Source organism: Alternaria atra (genome assembly GCF_907166805.1).
Source record: "Alternaria atra isolate CS162 genome assembly, contig: 29, whole genome shotgun sequence".
Taxonomy (NCBI): Eukaryota; Fungi; Ascomycota; class Dothideomycetes; order Pleosporales; family Pleosporaceae; genus Alternaria; species Alternaria atra.
In genome coordinates, this window is record NW_025091327.1 from 63,561 (window position 1) to 84,364 (window position 20,804).

The window sequence follows — 20,804 nt, forward strand, 5'->3', positions numbered from 1 at the left end:
GCAAATTAATCTGCCTAAGGAAACAATTACGATACAATGCGATAACACTTAAACTATCTAGCTAATTAATAAGGAGGTCTCACAGTTGCAAACTAAGCTCTAGCATGTAGATATTTACAATTATTAGCTAAGACAGGAGGTGTTAAGAAGAAGTATTTAGGTTGTATATGTCTAATTAGACGACATGCTAGCTAACAGTTTTACAAAGGCGCTACTAGCTAATAAATAGGCACAGTTCCTAGGCTAAATAGGTCTTGCAGAGCGCATGAAAAGCGGAGAAATAACAGCAATACGCCTTAAAGAGACCTAAAGCTAAATTAAGAAGCTAGAGGTCGAACAGGCGTAGCTAGACTGTGATCGAAGCTTCTTGCACACGACCTCTAGGTTCGTTAGAAGACAACAGAAGCAGCTCCTATCTAGCTTAGAATGGTTTCTAAGCTAAGGGGGTGTGTTAGATAAAGTAAGCGATACTGCATCGTAGACGGTATCACCTATGTATCACCTAGGTATCACCGACGTATTAGGTTTATGTTCAAAAAGGAGAGAGAACAGACTAACGAAAAAGAAAAATGATCAAGACATAATCTATCATCGCAATCATAAACTTCTCCTAAGCTCATTTTCAGCATTTTCATCTGACACGAACACGACCACCCTAGCACTATTTATCACATATCTCCCTCTACAACAGTTAGATTATCTTTAAAGCAGGCTTAATTGACGCGCTAAATCTTGTTGCACAAGGCTGTGCAGTTGCAGCGCTCCGCAACCTAAGATGCCAACGATCCCTTCGGTTTCGCAAATCAGGGGATTGATGGTCACTTATTTAGGGTTTCTCGGAGGATTTTTGGCTATTGCCAACGATCCCTTCGCCCATTAATGATAGTATATCGTCTTAATAGACTAGAGACGAACTGCTACCAAAGCATAGTAGCGGTTAAGAGGCCTATATACCTCTAAGCGGCTTGGCGTAAGCCGGAGCGAACCATTAGGAGCGGGTTTCTGACATATACTGCGGGTTATCAGTGAAGACGACAAGAAACGTGGATACACCAGGTTTCGCAAAACATACAAAGGAAACTTGGAAAACCGTTGTATATTTACATCTACCGAGACATCCGAGATTACATAACCATACCTACTACAGTATTATAGTAGTTTTGGTACTTAGCATGCCGGTAATGGCGCGGGATGCAGTAAATGACTTAAATAAAATAGAGTTCCATCCGCTAAGATCCAATTGCTCTATGGATATCCATGGAGTAATTGGAGCTGGATGGAGCTGGATGGAGCACTTGGAAAGAGTATCCATGTCATTCATCGATCATTGCAGATTGTAAACATACGAAACCTTAACTACAAACGACAACTCCACTTTACTGTGGAGTTGATATGCTACAAAATCAAGTGAAGCTTCCTACGCACGTGCCGATATTCTTGCTTCTACCGCAGTCCAACTTGTTACGTATTGAGAAAGACGCCCACTTTTTGCATGGCCTTGCGCATGCGGATTGGTAGCACCATTTTCGTTCCCCGCTGAATCTCGCCCTGTTAAACACTTCAATTCTCCTATGCCAATCCGAATTGTTGTCCTAAATCCACAGCTCGCGCGGACTTAGTTCTTAACTCCGGGTTCAGTTGCGTCGTCGGCCCAACCAAAGGTTCCGACTAAATGAAACACCCAGGAGAACGGTTTCGGCCGAGACCATATGGTATGATCTACATAGAATGCCGGATTTGAACAAATAATATTATTCGGCTGGAGTCTGAGAGGGTAATGATAGACTAGTTCATGTATGGAATGAACTGAATTTCCTGATATATACAAGGTCGAGTATCCCCTCCAACAGGTATTTATAAAGGTCTATAAAGCGCCGCACGCCCATCTAAGAATAACACTTGGATATCTTACCAGTTTGCCTTTTGCTACTTGTTCATTCAGCGGCCCAATTGCTGCCACGTCAGGACCTCGAAAAGAACGATATGGCAGACCATCTTGACTTCGTTATTTGTCGCACTTGTACTACGCAGTACAATACGGCAGACCCAGCAACATTAAACAATCGATGCGAAATCTGTAATGTAAGTATGCCACATTATTCGCGTTTGTAGTGCTGACCTCTGGAGGATTTTCGCTGCATGGTTTTAGTCCCAGGTCAGTCTTGGAGCTCCTTGCGCAAGCTCCAAGACGCTGGACACAAACTCAAGCGTGCAAAGCTTGAGGACGATAGAATCACAATGATTGAAATAGAACCCAAGGTAAGGAACTATGCGCTTTGTACGTAGTGCCATCTAATGCAGAATGTAGTTCGGGCTTGTTGGCCAGAGAGCAATGCTCTTACAAACGCCACATGGAAACGTTCTTTGGGACCTTGTAACGTACTTGGACCAGGAAGCTATTGATTGGGTAAGTCGCCACTCTTCTCGCCGGAGTCTTCAAATTTGAAGAAGTATGATGTTAACTGTATCAAAGATCAAATCTATTGGCGGACTCAAAGCCATCATCATATCGCATCCACATTACTATACCTCAATGAATGAATGGCGGATGGCATTTGATTGTCCAGTGTATGCGGCCCCCGAAGACCAAGAGTGGCTGAAGAACACTCCAGCAGATGAGAAAGTAACTTTTCTTCATCAGGAGGTAACAGAGATTCTGCCAGGAGTGACAGCTCTTAAGGTTGGCGGTCATTTCCCCGGCAGCTTTGTCCTGCACTGGGAGAACCATATTTTCCATGCAGATTCCTTTGAGACCACATGGGTAAGTCCCCGTTTTTTATGAATCAGAGAAAACAATATCAGTGATATACACAAGATTAAAAGATGCTCTTATACTCACGTTTCGCATAGATTGCTCAATCTGCAGGAGACAGAACGCCTAAACATGCAGAGTATGGTTTTCTATTGTCTGTTCCCTCACAAATGCCAATGGGTCCAGACGCCATAGCTAATATCTGGCGGCTGATCAAACCATACAATTTCAATGCAACTCATGGAGCCCTTTCTACCTGGGATGTTTATGGAGATGATTTGAAAGAGAGGATCCTCCACAGTGCGAAGATATGGATTCAGAACATGGGCCACCCAACGCATCCATTGTTGCTAGAGACAGTCTAGGGTTCCATGGCCAAGGGCTAACAGGCGTTCCATCCCGGTAACCATATCCTCTTGGGAGCGGAATCGATTGACGATCTTACTATATCTCTATTCTACATAACCCAATAAATAGCTGTTACGAAAGCTACATAGAGGACAGGCCCTGACGAATAATAAATAAGATGACAGCAAAATGAAAAAAAATCACTAGAACAGCTATTCAAGCCAATCCCAATCTAACGTCCCTCCCTGAGTGCTGAGACGCCCGCCGTGCTGGGACAAACGAGGGGTACTTTGACTTCCAGCACTTCGCTCTCGATGTGCAACGTTGCAGGTGTGTTGGGTTCGCAGCTGACGTACCAATATAGACGGTTAACGCCGGCGATCTCAAGCCGGCGATTGCACCGGGGGCCAGCGTCTAGCAGAGTATTGATGCTGTGATCGGACAAGGGTTTGCAGATCAGGTATCGAACGCGGTCGAGGGGTCCCGCTATTCACTCCTCAAACTCTTGCTTGGGCTGCTGAGATACACCAGCTTCGCTGAACCCTTCCATATCGCAGAGGTTGAGCGGGGTGTCTGCAGCTACCTGCGCGTGCAGACAGTCAGCGTCTCCCTGAGCAAGTGCAAAGCCTTTAATCTCGTCCTGATCTAATGCCTCGCCGCCGCGTAGGAGTTGTGTAAGTTGTGAAGCATCCTAGCGATGCTGCACTTGTAGGATAAGGTATCCGCGCTCGTCGACAGTGTGGATCTCCTGCTCGTGTGTCTCCTGCTCGTGTGTCTCCTGCTCGTGTCTCCTGCTCGTGTATCTCCGGTTCGTGCGTTTCCGGTTCGTGCGTCTCTATTTCTCCGAGCTCTATTAGTCGCGCTTGCGCTTCCTTAACAATCGCCTTAAAAGTTGCCGCAAGATCTAATTTAGAAACTAGCTGCTTTAAAGATGCGCTTGTCGGTCTAGGCCTACTGTGAGCGCGTTCGTGGTGGGCTTCTGCTAATTTAACTTCTTCTAGTTGCTAGACAAGCTGTTTAGCAGCCGCTATTAGCGCATTAATAGACTCGTTATCAGAAGGACGTCGCGCTGCTATCGCGAAACAGTAGCCGTAAGACTCTTTGCCCTATACCGCGGCGCGTCGCACGTAGACGTACACGCGAACGCGTTGTTAGCGCACAGGCCCTAAGAGCTGTTAGTGCCTTTGTGATCCGTGCGCAAGCTTAGCACTTGCTCTTGCTAATTGCTTACGTAAGAAATTAAAGGATTAGCCTTAACGTGGTTCACAAGCGAGTCGCCAACACAAGCGGGTCGCCACCCCAACACCAGCGCGGCGCCTGCACAGCAACTTCACGTAATGTCACAACTACGCAATACCCAAAGAACCTACAATGAAGGCAATATACAGCTTGCTATCTTAGATATTAATTCTCATCAGTTTCAAAGCAACGCACGCGCTGCAGCAATCTATAACGTCCCACGAAGAACGCTTGTTGACCGGCGCGCTGGACGACGCTCTCGACGCGATTGTGAGCCGAACTCAAAACGCCTTACAAATCTAGAAGAGGAGGCGATTGTACATCGTATACTTGAAGAGAGTCTACGTGGTATACCACCCTTAAAGGCAAACGTACGAGATATGGCTGATAGACTGCTAAGAGAGCGTGGTGGGAAGCCTACAGGCAAGAACTGGGTTGATAACTTCATTAAGCGTACACCTGAGCTGCGAACGCGATGGAGCCGTCCGTATGATCACCAGCGAGCTGTCTGCGAGGACCCAGCGATTATCAGGCCCTGGTTCACGCTTGTTCAATCGATGAAGGCGAAGTATGGCATCGCAGATGAGGATACCTGGAACTTTGACGAGTCTGGCTTTATAATGGGCAAGATATCCTCTCAGCTTGTTGTTACAAGCTCAGAGAAACCTGGGAAACAGAAGAAACTACAGCCTGGCGATCGCGAGTGGGTCAACAACAAGAGCAACAACATCAACCCAGCTATACCACCAACACCACCTACTCAAAGCCTCTTAAGCCTGCATGAATCCCCTCAAACTACCTCATTTTCTGCGCATGATCATGCGTAGTCATACTCCTTACAGGATTCTTGCGCAACGCACTAACCATACCCGACGTGATATCCCTCACAGCCACATTCCCAGCCCCATACTGCACCGCCTCACCTTAATCCTGTGTCAAGCTATCCTTCCTAGACGACTTCTCCTTCTCCTTCTCCTTCTCCTTCACAGGTCGCACGGTAGTAGCCTCACTGCTTTCAGAGACGACGAGGGTTTCTTGGAACTGCGTTTCGGGCGGGAAGAGTCTTCGTCGTCGGCGAAGTTGATTTTGGGGGAGATCAGAACGGTAGGTGCGTTCGGATCGGTGGGAATGTTTCCTGGATTTGGAGACGGAGGATTCCGTGTCCTCATCGTATTTCTTCGATCGGTGACTGCTGCGGTGATACGGCTGCTTCGCTATCCTACGCTGCGATTTCCATAGCGAGAGACACCCTAACCTAACAACTCTAACCTGTTTCACCAGCGAGCGGCCCACCCCACCGAGCGGCCCATGAACACCAGCGAAGCGTACGCGCAGCGACGTAGCTTAGCACCACAACACAATTTTTATACTCTTGCAACAGTATAATATTATTTAGAAGCGTCGCTATCATTCGCATCCTCAATTTCTACCTTGCACGTACGAGAGTTATGCCCAATCTTGCCACAACGGCCGCAGCGTCGCCCTGCGCGCACCCTCTTCGCCGGCTCCTCACCCTCCTCACGACTGCCACCCTCCTTTTCAGCAATTAAGTCTAATACCTCGCCAACTGTCAGTGTCTCCTCTGCCCGTACGTAGCGTCTCTTGCGACTCTTACGCTTAGTAAGCGTCTCTGTTGCGTCTCGAAGGCGCCCCATCTCTGCGCGCATTAACACCATCTCATGAGCTATCTGCTGCGCGCCTTTTGTTAGCTGTCGCACCTGCTCGTCAAGTGAACTTGCTGGAGACCCTCAATAGATTTGCATTTTGTTTCGAATCAGCGTTGATTGCGCCTCCATTTCTTTGGCGTTGCGCGGTGTTTGCGCCTCCTAAGCGGCGTCATCTTGCTGTGGTAGAGTTTGCGTACGCAGCTGCACATCCAGCTTTGATAACACGGCTTGTGGATCATGTGGACACAATCCAGCGCCTCGAAACCCTGCGCAAGCATTCTCTCTTGTAAATGCCTTCTTAAAAGCTACTTTAAAGGCTGGTAAGAAGGTCTGTTTGTTGATGTGGTGGATGCGATCGCGTGCCAAGGCTGAGATCTCATCGCCGTACGCGCGCTTCAACGGCGAGAAGCAGGCAACGTCAAGCGGCTGCAGGAGGTGCGACGAATGTGGAGGCATACAGAGGGCGATAATCTTCTTCTCCTTGCAGCGTTCCTGAAAATCTATTAAGCAATGGCTCTCGTGGCCGTCAATAATAAGCAGCCTGTACGCTCCTACAGGCCTCGCATGCGTATTAAAGTGTTTAAGCCAAGCAAGCGCTAGATCGTTGTTTGTCCAGCCTGTTGGGCTTACTTGAATAACCTAGTTGCGTGGGAGGTCCTCAGTGAACCAGTTAGAGATAAGAACCTTGCCGGCAAAGATGAGGAAGGGTGGGATAACGCGCCCTATTGCGCTGACGCCCTGTATCAACGTAGTCCACTCGCGATCACCAGGCTGAAGCTTCTTTGCTTTCCCAGGCTTGTCTATGCCTGTCACTACGAGTTGCGACGATATCTTGCCCATCAGGAAGCCAGACTCGTCAAAGTTGTACATGTCGTCGTCTATAATGCCGTACTTCGCCTTCATGTTCTAAACCAGCATGAACCAGGGCTCAATGATTGCTGGGTCCTCGCAGAGAGCTCGCTGGCGATCGTATGGACGGCTCCAGCGCGTGCGCAGCTCAGGTGTACGCTGGATAAACCTGTCAACCCAGTTCTTGCCAACAGACTTGACGCCGCGATCGCGCAGCAATCTATCAGCCATATCTCGTACGTGTAGCTTCGAGGGCGGTACTCCACGCAGATTCTCATCAAGTATACGTTGTACAATCACCTCCTCTTCTAGCTTCGTCAGGCTCTTTGAGTTTGGCTCGCAGTCGCGTCTAGAGGGCTTCCCGTCGCGTCGCCGTCGTATCGTCGTCTTTGGGACTTTGTAGACTGCCTCCGCACGCCGCAGGCTTGGAATTTGGTTACGTTTAACGTCTAAGAGGGCAAGCTGCACATCAGCTTCAGTATAAGCCTTGAGAGGTTGTGGTTGTTGAGACATTACGTGTTGTTGCTAGGTACGCGTGTTGGTGGGGGAACTGGGCCGCTCGGTGGGGTGGGCCGCTCGCTGGTGAAACAGGTTAACGGTAACAAATTCTTAAAAGGACTGCTGCAACACAAGGAAGAGGCTCTTGGTGTATGCGCTGGTATGATTTGTATGGGAATTGATGTTGATTTCTTTACAAACTGTAGACGGATCTCACTTTGAATTTTTCTGGATCGCACTGTTGATGTTCCGGATTCGGGGTTAGGGTGTCGGTCCATGATCTAGAGCCGAAATTCGGGAAAGGAATTCGGGAAAGAGATTCGGCATGAACTCTACTGAATACATTAGCCTTATCATAGACTACGGCACGTGTTTGTGAGAGATGTGGGTTGGATCTAACTTGTTTGAGAACATGGAACCAAGTGAAGGGGCAGATTGACTGCCTCCTTGGATGTAGCTGTGCCGGCTCCACATCTTCCCCATGTTTTTCCCCCGCAATATCAGGATGTAAAATCTGTACATGCTCAGCCGTAAACAACCGGAATAGCGAGATACACTGGAGTGTAGCAGGTATATAAGTTCAGATCCCAGCAATGCCGATTCATCCATTTATCGCATATGTGAACATCCCAACTTTACAAACATGTTCGCGTTCACAACTCTTAGCACATCTATCCTTGCTTTCTCTTCCCATGTCCTAGCAACCCCTACCACAACTCACCACGACGATTATGTCAATTGGAGAAACTTCAGAGCCAATGGCGTCAATCTCGGCGGATGGCTCTGTCAGGAAGCCACCATCGATCCATATTTCTGGGGAACATATTGCAAAGGTACCGCTGATGAGTGGAATTGCTGTGCCAAACTTGGCGACAAGTGCGCATCGGTTTTTGAGAAACGCTATGCGACGTATGTCACTCGCGATGATATTGATAAGCTTGCCTCGGGCGGAGTGAATCTTCTTCGCATTCCGACCACATATGCAGCTTGGATCAAGGTTCCAGGTGCGCAGTACCACTCTGGCAACCAGCAATCGTACATCAAGAAAATCACTTCGTACGCTATCAAGAAGTATGGCATGCATATCGTTCTCGATATTCATGGTCTGCCGGGTGGTATCAATGGTCTAGATATTGGCGAGGTGAATCTTTTTTCACATGCAGTGCTTAACACATACATTTACTGACTCTGTCCAGCGCATTGGCAAATGGGACTGGTTTAATAACCAAACCAACCTTGACCTGTCACTCAAAGCCGTCGACGCAGTCTTGAGATTCATCCAGAGCTCAGGAAGTCCGCAGTCATATACACTCGCTCCCATCAATGAACCAGCAGACAATCCCGACTTTTCCACATTCGGCACTCCAGCAGCTTTGTCAGATAATGGCGCTGCTTGGGTACAAAAGTACATCAACGCCGTTGTCGAGCATACTAAAGCCGTGAACCCAAAGATCCCAGTCATGTTCCAGGGCAGTTTCAAAGGCGAGCCATTCTGGTCAGGAAACTTTGCCGCGAACACCAACATCGTTTTCGACGTGCACAACTACTACTTCGGCCGCCCCAGCGATTCAGACAACGTTACCATTAGCATCTGCTCAGACGCAAAGATGCTTGCTGGTGATGGCAAATTTCCTGTGTTTGTGGGCGAGTGGGCCATCCAGACATTGTCGAACAACAAATTTGCGAACCGCGCCAAGAATCTGAACACTGGGCTCTACGCATACAACAAGTACACACAGGGGAATGCGTACTGGACAGCAAAGTTCTTCGGCAATGTTTCAGTTGCGGGTGAAGGGGTGCAGGCCGATTATTGGAATTATCTGAACTTCATCGACATGGGCATCCTTGAGCCTAGCGCTGGTCAGAACTACTGTTCATAGTTGCTTGATTTAGCAAAGAAATACTTCGTGCCTTTGTCCTGTACGGAGATAATGTACTTGGGGGAATCAAAACGTAGGAAATCTAGGACTGTTCCCAAAGCTCGTAATACCGCCCCTTTCTCTCACACAATTCTTTGTGCGTTCCTCTCTCTACAACACTTCCCTCATGCAACACTAGGATTGAATCTGCGTCTACAATTGTACTCAGCCGATGCGCAATGACAATAACAACCCTCCCCTCTTTGAGCTTCTCAAGTGCCCTCTTGATCTTCCCCTCTGTCGCTGTATCTACCGCACTCGTCGCCTCATCCAACAGGACAATCGGTGAGTCTTTGAGCAGCGCCCTCGCAATCGCAAGTCTCTGCGCCTCGCCACCCGACAGCTTGACGCCGCGCTCGCCGACTTGCGTATTGTAGCCCTGGGGGCAGCGTGTAATGGTGTCGTGGATAGCGGCTGCGCGGCATGCTTCGTGGACTTCTTCGTTGGTCGCCGTGCAGCGTGCATATCGCACGTTCTCCACGATCGAGGTGTTGAAGAATGTGGGCGCCTGGGGAACTACACTTACGGCGTCGCGAAGGGAACCCAGTGTGACGTGCCGGATGTCTTGTTTGGAGATGGTGATGCTGCCGGATGTGACGTCGTGCAGGCGCAAGAGCAGTTTCAGGATAGACGATTTGCCGGCGCCGGTTTGGCCTACAAGGGCGACGGTCTGGCCTGGCGAGGCGGTGAAGGAGATGTCTCGGAGTGCGTAGCGGCTGGAGTCGTACCTGAAGGAAACTTCGTCGAACTGAACTACAGCGTCGCGCACTGCGAGTGGATAGGCTTCGTGTGCGTCCGTGATTGATGGCTGGGTTCGCAGAAGGTGAAGAAGTCGTTCGGCATCAACAAAGTCACCAACCAACCATCGTACATGGTTCGTCAAAAACTTTAGCGGGTAGATGATTGAGTCCCAGTATGTAAGAAAGAAGGCGAAGTCTCCTGGTGATGCTGTGCCCGCGGTGATGCGCTGAAGGATAAGGTAAGCCAGAGCAAAGAAGGTAATCGGCACCACCAGCTCAACGAGAGCCTTAATGAGTGCTTGTCGTGCTTCGAAACGTGTCTTTGCCTTCATGTGGTCGCTCACAGCACTGGAGAGTACACTAGCCTCTCTCTTGAATCGGTTGAAGTAGGTCACAGTTTGCCAACCTTGGATCGCCTGATGCATCTTTCGTGTCTCGAGTCGTTCGGCCTTCGTCACATTCCTCCGGTCGCCTGTCGTGAGTCGCGTTGAGAATGCTTCGGTAGCCAGGTATACGATTGATGCACCAAGCAAGACCATTGCCACCGCTGGAGTGAACTTCCGGTAGAAGACAGTACAAGCAACGATGATGTCGATCAAAGTTGGTGCGATATCGATGACCACTGACTCGAGGACGTTGCCCAACGCTTCGCCTTGCTCAACGGCCTTCATGACCTCGGCTGAGTCTTGTGTAGAGTGAAAATTGATTGACTGGGACATGACATGGTTGAAAGCAGCGTTAGTCAATTGCTTGTACGAGAACTGCTTGATGGGTATCTTTGAGAGCTCTTGAACGAAGAGCAATCCTGATTCGCCGCTAAGTACATCGAGGGCAAGGAAGACGAGGAGTTCTCGAATAGGTATTGATCCATGTGTGACTCTGTCGGCGATAATTCCAAGAACATATGGGATGGCGACATGTAGGACGCGCTCCATTGCGATCGTGAGGAGACAGATGAGCAGACATATCTGCACTTTGATGTCTCGTCTGGGTATGACGTAAGGTAGGAAGATAGTGAAGTCTTCCAGGTAGCCAAGCCAGCCTCCAGTCTCACGTAACCGCTCAGCACGAGCCTCTTTCACATCTTCGTCCTCGCCGCTATCATCATCGCTGTCTTCTTCGTCGATCTTGAGGTAATCGTCCTGGATTGGTGGAGGTGATGCCGCTTCAAGCAATGGATCGGTGTCTTTGGAGCCTTGTCCGGGCGATCTTCAGAATTGAAGTGGCATTGCCTGGAGTCGAAATGTCGTTGTGTGGCTTAATTTGCTCAATCACTGTCTGTTGCACATGTTGCTATAAGGGCCATCTTGGCAGCTAGACATGCTTACCACCGGTCAAACGGTGAGTCACGGCAGCCCTTTTTCTTCTTGTGTCTAGATGCACTGCACACAAAGGCATCCGGGGAACCAGAAAAGACCGAACGTCCGTGGTATGGGGATTCCATCTTCATGGTGGATCCGTTAATCTGTGCACAGTCACCGTGCTCAATACGCGCGGACTCTAGAGGTAGTGCGCCCTTTTGATTTTACGGGTTTGGGCCCTGCACAGCCACGGTACTGCTCCACAAGCTGGCGTCCAGCCGCTCCCGATGCGATTTAGCTTATGACCCAGGCCGTGGCGCAAATCAAGACTCGAAGTGATGTGATGTCGTTCCAAGCCGGCGCATTATGATCAAAAGCGGACCGACTGTGAGTCACGAGATACGTCGGCGTTGAAAGATGAATTGACTAATCTGCATCTCTTGCCTCGATGGCTCATTTATCAGGGCCCTGTGCGAATCTATTGCAAACCTGGCGACTTGGAGTTCAGAAGGGACGCTTGGGCAATCTTCTAAAGCACGATCATCTCAGGGCCTCTCCTATATCCCTTGCGTTCAGGCTAAGCTTTGCATGCGTTGGCTGATGCACGTTCATCTACTCTTGCTTGGATGGCTTTGCAGAGAAGTATTCGGATACATCTCGTGCTCCACGATGGTACAGTGTCCACAGATTACGCGCAAAGCTAAGTTGAGGAAGTAATATCTACTGGCATTTGCCTAGCATCAGTGGCGCCTATGTTGAACGAGAGTCGTTACCAAAACTGTGATGAGACACCGCTAGATCAGATGCTTTTTTCGGCAAACCTCGTATAATTGCATCTACCAGCAGTTCATTGGAACACGAGAACACAAACAGCAACCTTCACGGATCAACTCTGCTTCTTTTATGCAAGATTTTCACCGCCAGATGTTATTAAGCTTGACAACTCATACTCAAGAGACTAACTTTGCCTCTCTCGCGAGGTATTTTCACTAGCATAAGTGGTATGGGCTGTCGCTATAACAAGTCAATCAGGGTTCGTTGATGCAAGAAGTGCACCAATATATGTAGCAGAGCCTTCCTCGTCAGCGAGAATAAAGTCGAAGCCTCTAGCTGATTAGAACAATTTCCATCACACACACCCCGCAGGATCCACCATGATCCGCTGCTAGCTTCAGCTCGCCGCGTGACAGCAAAGATATTCAACACTACCTTTATTGAAAGGCGATAGGTCTGCCTTAGCCAACTGAGCAAACCGTATTACAGTATTTTGGGCGTACGTTTCCCTCTCCTGACCTATTCATACAACATGTTTACGTATCGCGTCCTGACTATGCGTTAGAGTCTTGTATCAACTATGTCAAAATTCAACTCTACTTCCGTAGAACAGTCGGTGTCCGTCATCCGTGACAAGTGGTGTATGTCATTTTCACATCTACGACCATCGAAAACCTCTATTGACGCTGAGCTTCACTCCTAGACTACCCGGCAGTAATTGCAAATGATCTCAACGACGTAAATCTTCCCCAACAAGCCAAAGAAGAGATTTATGCATGCGCATGGGAATACGCCCGTTGCGTTATTCCACAGTACACCAACTGGAACCGCTACGTTGCATGTATACGACTTGCGATCATTGCAATCGTTGCTGAATACAAGGGTGATATGATTCAAGTCGCAGTCACAGACGATCTGCTTGGATATAACGTCAGCACTCTTCTAGCCCAATTATTTGAAGGCACTCCAGCACAGTACGTAAATCTTGTCTTTCTCACATGATACATCTTCTACCTCGCAATGCACTACCAGTATACACTGAGAAGCTAACCTGAGTCTCATCAGTGCGGAAATGGCACGAGAGTTCCGCTGCAGTCTTCTTATTTCGGCGGAGAAATCAAGCAACCGAATCAAAGGTTTGCTATTCAAACGATATGTTGCTGCCCTCGCCAAGTCTCCCAGGCAGTGCTTCCGGATGCGCGATACGGATGTCTTGCTTCGTTTTGGTATTTACGCAGCTCTTGCCTGCAATGATCTCGATGATTTTCAGTACAGCAAAGATGAGTTAGAAATGCTAAACGAACTTGGTTCCACGCTTTACGATAGCGTTGCGTTCTTCAAGCACCGATCTGAAGGCGAGATTGTAAGTAAACGCACTGGTACGAAATGCGTGTAGTAAGCGCCGCTAACTTGGTGTTTACCCAGAACTCTACATTCGCATATGTACCTTCGAGTGCACGCATCAAGGCTTTTCGTCAATGCCGTGAGTTACTTTGGGCGCTAGATGTTGCGTGGGTTGGAAGACCGGAACACCTCGCTGTCATCAATTTCTTGCGCTTCTTGGGCGGACCCATACACATGAGTACGCTTTTCCCAATCACGATTGATCTTTTAGATGCCTAACCGATGGCCTTTGATATAGTGATGCGCCGGTACCGCTTCGTCGGAGACGGACTGGTGATCGGTCGACCCGAGACTCCAACCGTTGTAAAGCAAGCACATGGAAAGTTTAAACTCTGGAATCGTGTTGACGCTCAAGACAGCGAGGTCGAAGGTGCTGACCGTTACACAGCTATGATCGAGAGAAGCGATGAATTGCTGTTCGATGGTCTCAGCGGATATTTGGAAGCCAGTAACAATGTGACTTGTCAAGAGTGTCGAGAGCACCAGTCTTGTAAAGGAGACTCGTTATACGGGTTTGGAGGTGTGCGATTGTGCGACAAGTGTCGGGGCGAGTGGGGCGCGTACATCGACACTTTTCCTAATCGTTTTGCGAGCGTATTCCCTGAAGTCAGTGATGGGGTAGGGTCAGGTTGCCCGTAGGAGCGAAAACGGTGGCTATGCTTGTGGGGGCCAAGAACGGAAGCTTTCATGAGTCGTAGCTCGCGCATCTTAATGTTACAGATCTTGCAGCAGCCAGAGTTTATTGGACTAGCCATGACGTAACAGGGTTGTACTCGGGCGATGCGGGAGGTGGCATAGCGCCCAGGGTAAGCAAAGAAAGCTTCGAACATGAATTGAACAGCGCCGGCTGAGTTAGTCCGAAATACTGCCCGTCTTGTAGTCCATCCTTCTTTACATTGTTTCTTTCCAATTGTGCTTGCGCACAACCAAAGCAATCACTTCCCACAACGCAATCGACATTACTCTTCAACGGGAAGCTCTGCGCTCCACCGCGCTCACAACCCTCGCAATGGTGCCCTAAACAATCACAAGCCTGCTCTTCAGCCTACCCACCGAGCTCCAAAACGTTATTATCGATACGCCCTCGCATCCCCCGCGCGCACCCTCCAATACAAACCCCTCGCCTCCACCGCGCACGGCAGACCCATCTTCAAAGGCACACTAGGGCCTGAATACAACCAGAGCAGATGCACCCACAAGCAGCTCTACGTCGCGACCGCCGGTCTCGAAGTGCGCTTTAACACGCTGCGCTTCGAGCTCCGTGAAGGCGATGCCTAGACGCGCGCGCGGCGCAGCGCACGTGGTTCCACGACGCCTTCTATCAGGGTGCACGAGCCAGGAGGTGAGCTATGAACATGCGGGTGGGTTATATGAGTATAAGGCGCCCAAGTATCAGGAGGTGGTGCTATGCTTGAGAATAGCGCTTTGTTTGCGGGTGGCGCTGCCCTTATCAGTTGCGCGGAGGCCGGCGGTGGATATGCACTACACGCGAGCCTTGATACCCAGTGCGTTGTGCTTCTCATGAACTTCGCTAAGAAGAGTTGCAACGCTCTTCTCTACCTTCTCGAAGGTCTCCTGTACAACGCGGACATGCGTCTCGCTCCGGGGCTCGAAGATGCACGCGAAAGGCTTCGGAGCCGATACGAACCCTGTGGTGAACATGCTTTCCTCTACAACGAGTCTCTTCCCAGTCGGCGTACGGATATTGAATGCCCACAGCAAGCGCGCAATCACTATGCTTGCTGAGTTGCGCGCGATATGACGACCAGGACAGGTTCTGCGACCGTATCCGAAGTTTTGGATTTGCGACCTGCCGATCCAGCGCTCAGGGTGGAACTCCGCCGGCTTGTCAAAAAGGTCCTCATCGTGTCGCATCGCGTAGAAGAGCGGGATGACAACAGAGCCCTTGGGGATGAGGTAGCCCTGATAGTAGTCCTCGTGGGTCGTGGCGTGCGGAATGCCGGCTTGTTGTGGATGACGCCAGCGGAAAACCTCTTTTACTATAGCCTGGACGTACGGCAAGCCCTTCAAGTCCCCAAATTCGGGCAGTCGCTCGCTGCCTACGACTTCTTCGAGCTCCTTCTGCGCCTTCGGGAGCCATTCAGGATGCGTGATGCATGCGAGGACGAAGATCATGAGGGTAGCGCTCATGGTTTCAACCCCAGCATCAGCGAGTATACCGACATCCCAAGCGACCTGCTGCTCAGTCATGCTCTGCGCTTCAGTAGCCCTTTCGAAGTCCTTCGCCCAGTTCCAGCCCTCGCGTTTGAGCGCCTCTTTGTAGCTCTTGACGTGCAGGTCGTCGAGTTCATGGAACCACTTTGCAACCTTGCACTTCCAAGGCGCAATGGCTGCGGGCAGGTAATTGAGCCACGGCAGCGCATCCACGATCCAAACTCCTGGTTGGCCGGCAATGTGGAAATTCCTCATTCATCCGCGAGTTCGTTCCACCTGCCACTCCTTCCCGGTGTGAATACGCATACCGAAAGCCATTGAGTAAGCCAAGCTCGTTGCAAACACTTCAACGCAGTGCGCGATGCTTCCGGATGATTTCAGAAGGCTTTTTAGTAGTTGTTGACCCTCCAAGTCCTGGATAGGTGTGTAGCACGTGGTTGCCCGAGGGCTCAACACCGGCGCTTGAAGTTTTTGATGCAGCAAAAAATCATCGCCAAAAGGTTTGAACACGATCGGATTGCTATTGCTGACTAATTCGTGACCCATGACCTATTCAAACGAGTTACTCATCTATCCTGTTACATCACGGCAGTGTCCTACAAGGCGCGGCCTGCTACTGTATACGTTCCTCCGCTTGTCGAGCAAATCCTTCGCCGTTTCGTAGTCACCAACTATGATCATAGTACCTCCGAGGTCGACCGACACGAGATTACCGTACTCTTTGATCTACTTGGTAAACGTTAGCCATGGAGTCCCCTTCGGTGCTTGACGAAGGTTCCCGAGCAGTGGGAGGCCAGGAGGCCCCGGTGGTAGCTTTGCCCGCCGAAGTCGACGGGCAACTATGTATACGATTAGTATGCCTACGAGAAGGCCAAATATAGATAGAGCCATAGTGTGAGAGGCGTGACAGGTGTTCGTCCCGTCGCTCGACTGTAGGACACTAGTGGTGTTGCTGAGTTCAGCGACTGACCGGCGCTCGAAGTTCAAAATGCTGGCTAGATATATGTAAATGTGATAGACGAAATTGACCGCTTCTTGTGTACATAGGTGGGGCTTGTGTGAACAGGGCGGCATCGATAAACAACCCATTGGTCGTGCATATCTTAATATCTGTCGGTGCCGATGCAGTGAGATTCCGCCTGACCTCATCTCCACATGTCAACATGATGAAGATACGTGTTGCTATCAGAAGTCCAATGCCCGTGAACAATGTCCCGCCTTACAGCCCTCGCAGTGCTCGATCTCATGTGGCCCCTTACTCGTTCCACTAAATGGTCGCATCTCAACCGTCACACCTGCCCATTTCTTAAGCCTATACGCAATCCGCTCCACATACGATTCCTCGTCTAGCTTCAAGCTTCCCAGTCGGTCGCAAGATTTGCAGCGTTGATTGTACACCATAGCATTGTAACCACTACGAGGATATCCTTTGATCCAAACCGCTACAACTTTACTGCTCCATTGGCTCTTTCTGCATCTTTTGTTTTCGCATGTAAAATTTCCCATAACATTCGTCTCGTACTCGGTGTTGAAGTGAGCCTCTATGATGGGGTTGAACCATGTCGACGTAATCGTGGGCGCGACGGCTTCGGCAATTCTTTGGTGCAGTTCAGGAAACGTGAAGAAGGTCCTTGTCTCTTGCCGCGTATGGACGTGTGCTCGATCAATCTTTGGCGGTGTGACAATTGTCTTTATTTCCGGTATATTAAGAGCCTGCATTCGACTTTTAAGTACTGCGAATGGCAGGTCGAAGGTCGAATGCGTGTGAGAAGTGTTCTTCGTCGTGGCGTGGCCATTGCGCTGACTGTTACGCACTTGATGGCGGACAGAAGAGGTCGTTGGTAACGGCGAACGAGCATAATCGGCAGCTGGAACAGACGTGGAGGAGGTAACGACTGAGTCTTTTCTGGTTTTTCGGTGGGCTGGAGAATTGTCTTGATGCTGGCCGAGTGCGTTCAGGCTTTTGAAGGAGCGGTTGCATGCCTTACAGCCAAAGTTTTCCGCATGCTTTGGTGAGTTCTCTTCATGTTGTTTGAGTGCCTTCTCGCTGCCAAAATTACGGTTGCACAATCCACAAAGGCTCATTGTGTGTCCTGTTCAAGTTTGTTGTGAATTTGTAACTTAGGATTGCGGCTACGTGGGAACTGCCAACGATCACTGAACTTGGGAGTTCAGCTTATAAGACATGCATATAAAGGAGGTCACTATCTGTAGGAAGTCCTATGCGATCTTGGAACCAATGGTATAGTGACACATTACGCGCTGTGGCTGCATCTGCGAGTTGATTTCTTGGAAGTGCACGCATAAACTGATGCGGAGTGCGACAAGTTCAAACTGCGCCCCACCCACACCAAGGCTCACTCTTTACAGCCACTTATCATGGCGATTGTGATCTGACTATATAAGTTCTGATCAGGCTGAAGATTTATGTGCGGGGTCAAGCGGCTAAGCGGCTTGGTATGCAGGATGTCGTGTTTGCGCATATGCAGAGGTCCTCCATGAACAACGCGTTAATGGTTGAGTGGGATACCGTTCACGAATACTCATGCACGTAACCAACACGAGATGTCTCCAGGATAATCCTGATATCCAGATAAAGGCTCTTTGTCCCTGACTTCAGCGCCAGTCCAAGGATTCTCTTCCCTCGATTTTCCTAAGATCCTACGAATAGTGCCGCCCGAACTGCTTCGATTGCGATGGCTAAAAAGGTCAAGGGCGCAAAAGCAGCCAAAAATACGCTTCCTCGACTGAAAACAAGGTGAGGCAGGCTTCCTCCGTTCATGCAAGCACACCTTTTTAACGCTGACTACCTCAGCTTATATACAAGTCCATCTGTTACCTTACACTTTGGTCATACTCATCAGATATATTATATACCAGAGGTTCTGTTGCAAAGATTGGAGAATATCCCGAGTCGTGATCCCTGGACACGCGAGACCCACCTTGAAGATGTTGACGCAAGCATTGGTCACGTCTTGATCCACTTCCTGCACACGGGTGTCTATCAGACACTCAACGACGAAGATATCGAGGGTACCGAGAACACTCACCAAACTCTTGTCCGAGATGAGTTCCAGACAGCTGTGCTTGCTCTAAAAGCCGCTAAGAAGTACAGCGTGCCTGGTCTCCAGGAGTTAGCACAAATCGAGCTGGAGCGACGAGGCAAGGAAATGTGTTTACGTGACGCCGTGCGCGCTATTCGAGAAGATTCTGTTGCAGGGCCTGCTGATGAACATGCGTGGCTTCGAGACTTTGTGTCAAAGAAAGTTCGATGGACCTTCGAACAAGACCCTCATATGTTATCGGCACCGGACTTCTTCGAAAACATCGAAAGTACTACCCTGACAAAGCTATTGGCTCAACTAATCGTTGGTCTCTACAGCGAGAAGATAGCCAGTTTGCACAAAGGAGAGACCGCGACTAGCAAGATCTCAACGCCTGAATGTACTGAGCCTCCTGGATCCTCTTTGTCTGATCTATCAAAACTGCCTTCCAGGCGCATCGCCGAAATTTCTAACGCATGGCCTGCGTCTGTAGAGGAATTTGGAGCTTTCGATGACTCGGTAGCTGCCTGGGATCCTCATAATCTGGGTCAGGATCCGGGTAATAGACCGGAAGCTATTGCGTTTGCAGCCTTATCTTCATGCAACAAGGAAGAGAAGATGGAGCTCGAGAAGAGGATGAAAGTAGAAGCCGCGGCGGAAGATAGAGGGAATGCCGAAGCAAGGGCACAAGAGGAAGATCTAGCTGAGATCCGGCAGCTTGAAGCGGAGAAAGGAACCACTACGCAACTCCAAGAGCAAGACGTTACTACTGCAAGCTCTGCTACTTCTAAAGATGAAGCAGATACACTCGAGTTTAAGTCGATGTGGGGTAGCTGGAGCAGTGCGCCTGTCATTCCTGGAAAGAAGAAAAAGAAGGGGAAGAAAGACTATACGCTGGAACCGCCTCCGCCTCCAATGAGTTCATCCCCTCCATCGTCGCCACACAATATCCAGCTCGAGATCGATTCGACGCCAGTAATCGATGATGTCGCTACTGTTGCTGCAAACCTACCTGCTGCGCAGGAAGATCCAGGGGTAGAGGTAGATCCTTACGGAGGGCTTAGTATGTCACGGGCGAAGAAGCTGGAAGCTAAGTTAGACGAGGAGACGAGGTTAGAGGATGAGGAAGATACGAAGGGTCAGAGAGAAAAGGAAGAGGCTGCTGAAATCAAGCGACAGGAAGAAGAAGAGGAAGAACGGTTACGCCTAGAAGCAGAGGAGGCCGAGTTGAAGAGGATAGAAGAAGAGGAAGCAGCAGCTGCTGCCACTGCTGAAGCCGAGGAGAGCAAAAATAAGGAAGACGATGTCTGGGGCGATTGGAGAGGTGCAGCTCCAACCGTCAAGAAGAAGAAGAAGAAGAAGTACACGAAAGTAGAACCGATACATCTAGAAGAGGAAGAGGCAGAGCGGATCCGCCTAGCACAGGAAGAGGAAGCCGCCGCCGCTGTTGTTGAAGCTGAGACGAGCAGGAAGAAGGAAGACCCCATCTGGGATGAATGGGGCGCACTTTCGGCCGGTAAAATGAAGAAGAAGAGCAAGAAAGGAGAACTGATACGCCTAGAAGAGGAAGGGCGTCTCGCAAAGAAGGTTGAAGAAGAGACCGAGCGCAGGAAGCAGGAAGAGGAAGAAGCGGCCGCTGCTGCGAAACCGTTGATACTAAGTGCCACCTCAGGCTTGAGCTGGGGGGAGAATCTAGCCTCAAACACAGACGACTGGGCTGCGTTTGGTGCGGGTGCTCTCAGCAAGAAGAAGAAGAGTAAAAAAGCAAAACGAATAAGCGTTGAAGAGGAAGAGGCAGAACGGATACGTCTAGAAGAGGAGAAAAAGGAAGCGGCCGCTGCTGCTGAAGCCGGTGTGAGCACCTTCGATCCAGCGATCGAGACGGGCGCTACGGCTAATGATGATGACTGTAAATTGCGTTTGGAGCATCTGTCTCGAATCCATGGGTGGCAGAATTGTAAGCCATGCGAGCTCTACATGCGAAAAATTGCTATCAAGCTTCATTCAGTAGGGCTACCGAACGTAAATGGGCTCAGCACGATGAATTGACCGGTGCACCTGGAAAGGCTCACTTTAAATTACGACAGGCATGTC

The 20,804-nt window shown here is 49.7% G+C and overlaps 5 protein-coding genes across 5 annotated transcripts; 3 read left to right on the top strand and 2 right to left on the bottom strand.

Annotated features, from left to right (window-relative positions):
- Nucleotides 1-1,983: 1,983 nt before the first annotated feature.
- Nucleotides 1,984-3,518, top strand: ALTATR162_LOCUS8296 (uncharacterized protein; the record flags this gene model as incomplete). The annotated part of the gene is made up of 5 exons (XM_043315926.1): nucleotides 1,984-2,082; nucleotides 2,128-2,259; nucleotides 2,309-2,407; nucleotides 2,474-2,761; nucleotides 3,465-3,518. 5 exons carry the CDS (start codon nucleotides 1,984-1,986, stop codon nucleotides 3,516-3,518), a joined length of 672 nt encoding a protein of 223 aa, XP_043171861.1.
- A 4,478-nt stretch (nucleotides 3,519-7,996) lies between these two features.
- ALTATR162_LOCUS8297 (uncharacterized protein) lies at nucleotides 7,997-9,233 on the top strand (the record flags this gene model as incomplete). Its single annotated transcript, XM_043315927.1, has 2 exons — nucleotides 7,997-8,494; nucleotides 8,550-9,233. 2 exons carry the CDS (start codon nucleotides 7,997-7,999, stop codon nucleotides 9,231-9,233), a joined length of 1,182 nt encoding a protein of 393 aa, XP_043171862.1.
- Nucleotides 9,234-9,315: 82 nt separating this feature from the next.
- ALTATR162_LOCUS8298 (uncharacterized protein) lies at nucleotides 9,316-11,301 on the bottom strand (the record flags this gene model as incomplete). The annotated part of the gene is made up of 2 exons (XM_043315928.1): nucleotides 9,316-11,221; nucleotides 11,288-11,301. 2 exons carry the CDS (start codon nucleotides 11,299-11,301, stop codon nucleotides 9,316-9,318), a joined length of 1,920 nt encoding a protein of 639 aa, XP_043171863.1.
- Nucleotides 11,302-14,973: 3,672 nt separating this feature from the next.
- ALTATR162_LOCUS8299 (uncharacterized protein) lies at nucleotides 14,974-15,921 on the bottom strand (the record flags this gene model as incomplete). Its single annotated transcript, XM_043315929.1, has 1 exon — nucleotides 14,974-15,921. The coding sequence occupies one exon, from the start codon at nucleotides 15,919-15,921 to the stop codon at nucleotides 14,974-14,976; it is 948 nt and encodes a 315-aa protein (XP_043171864.1).
- A 2,441-nt stretch (nucleotides 15,922-18,362) lies between these two features.
- On the top strand, nucleotides 18,363-20,759 carry ALTATR162_LOCUS8300 (uncharacterized protein; the record flags this gene model as incomplete). The annotated part of the gene is made up of 2 exons (XM_043315930.1): nucleotides 18,363-18,424; nucleotides 18,482-20,759. The coding sequence occupies 2 exons, from the start codon at nucleotides 18,363-18,365 to the stop codon at nucleotides 20,757-20,759; spliced, it is 2,340 nt and encodes a 779-aa protein (XP_043171865.1).
- Nucleotides 20,760-20,804: the final 45 nt, after the last annotated feature.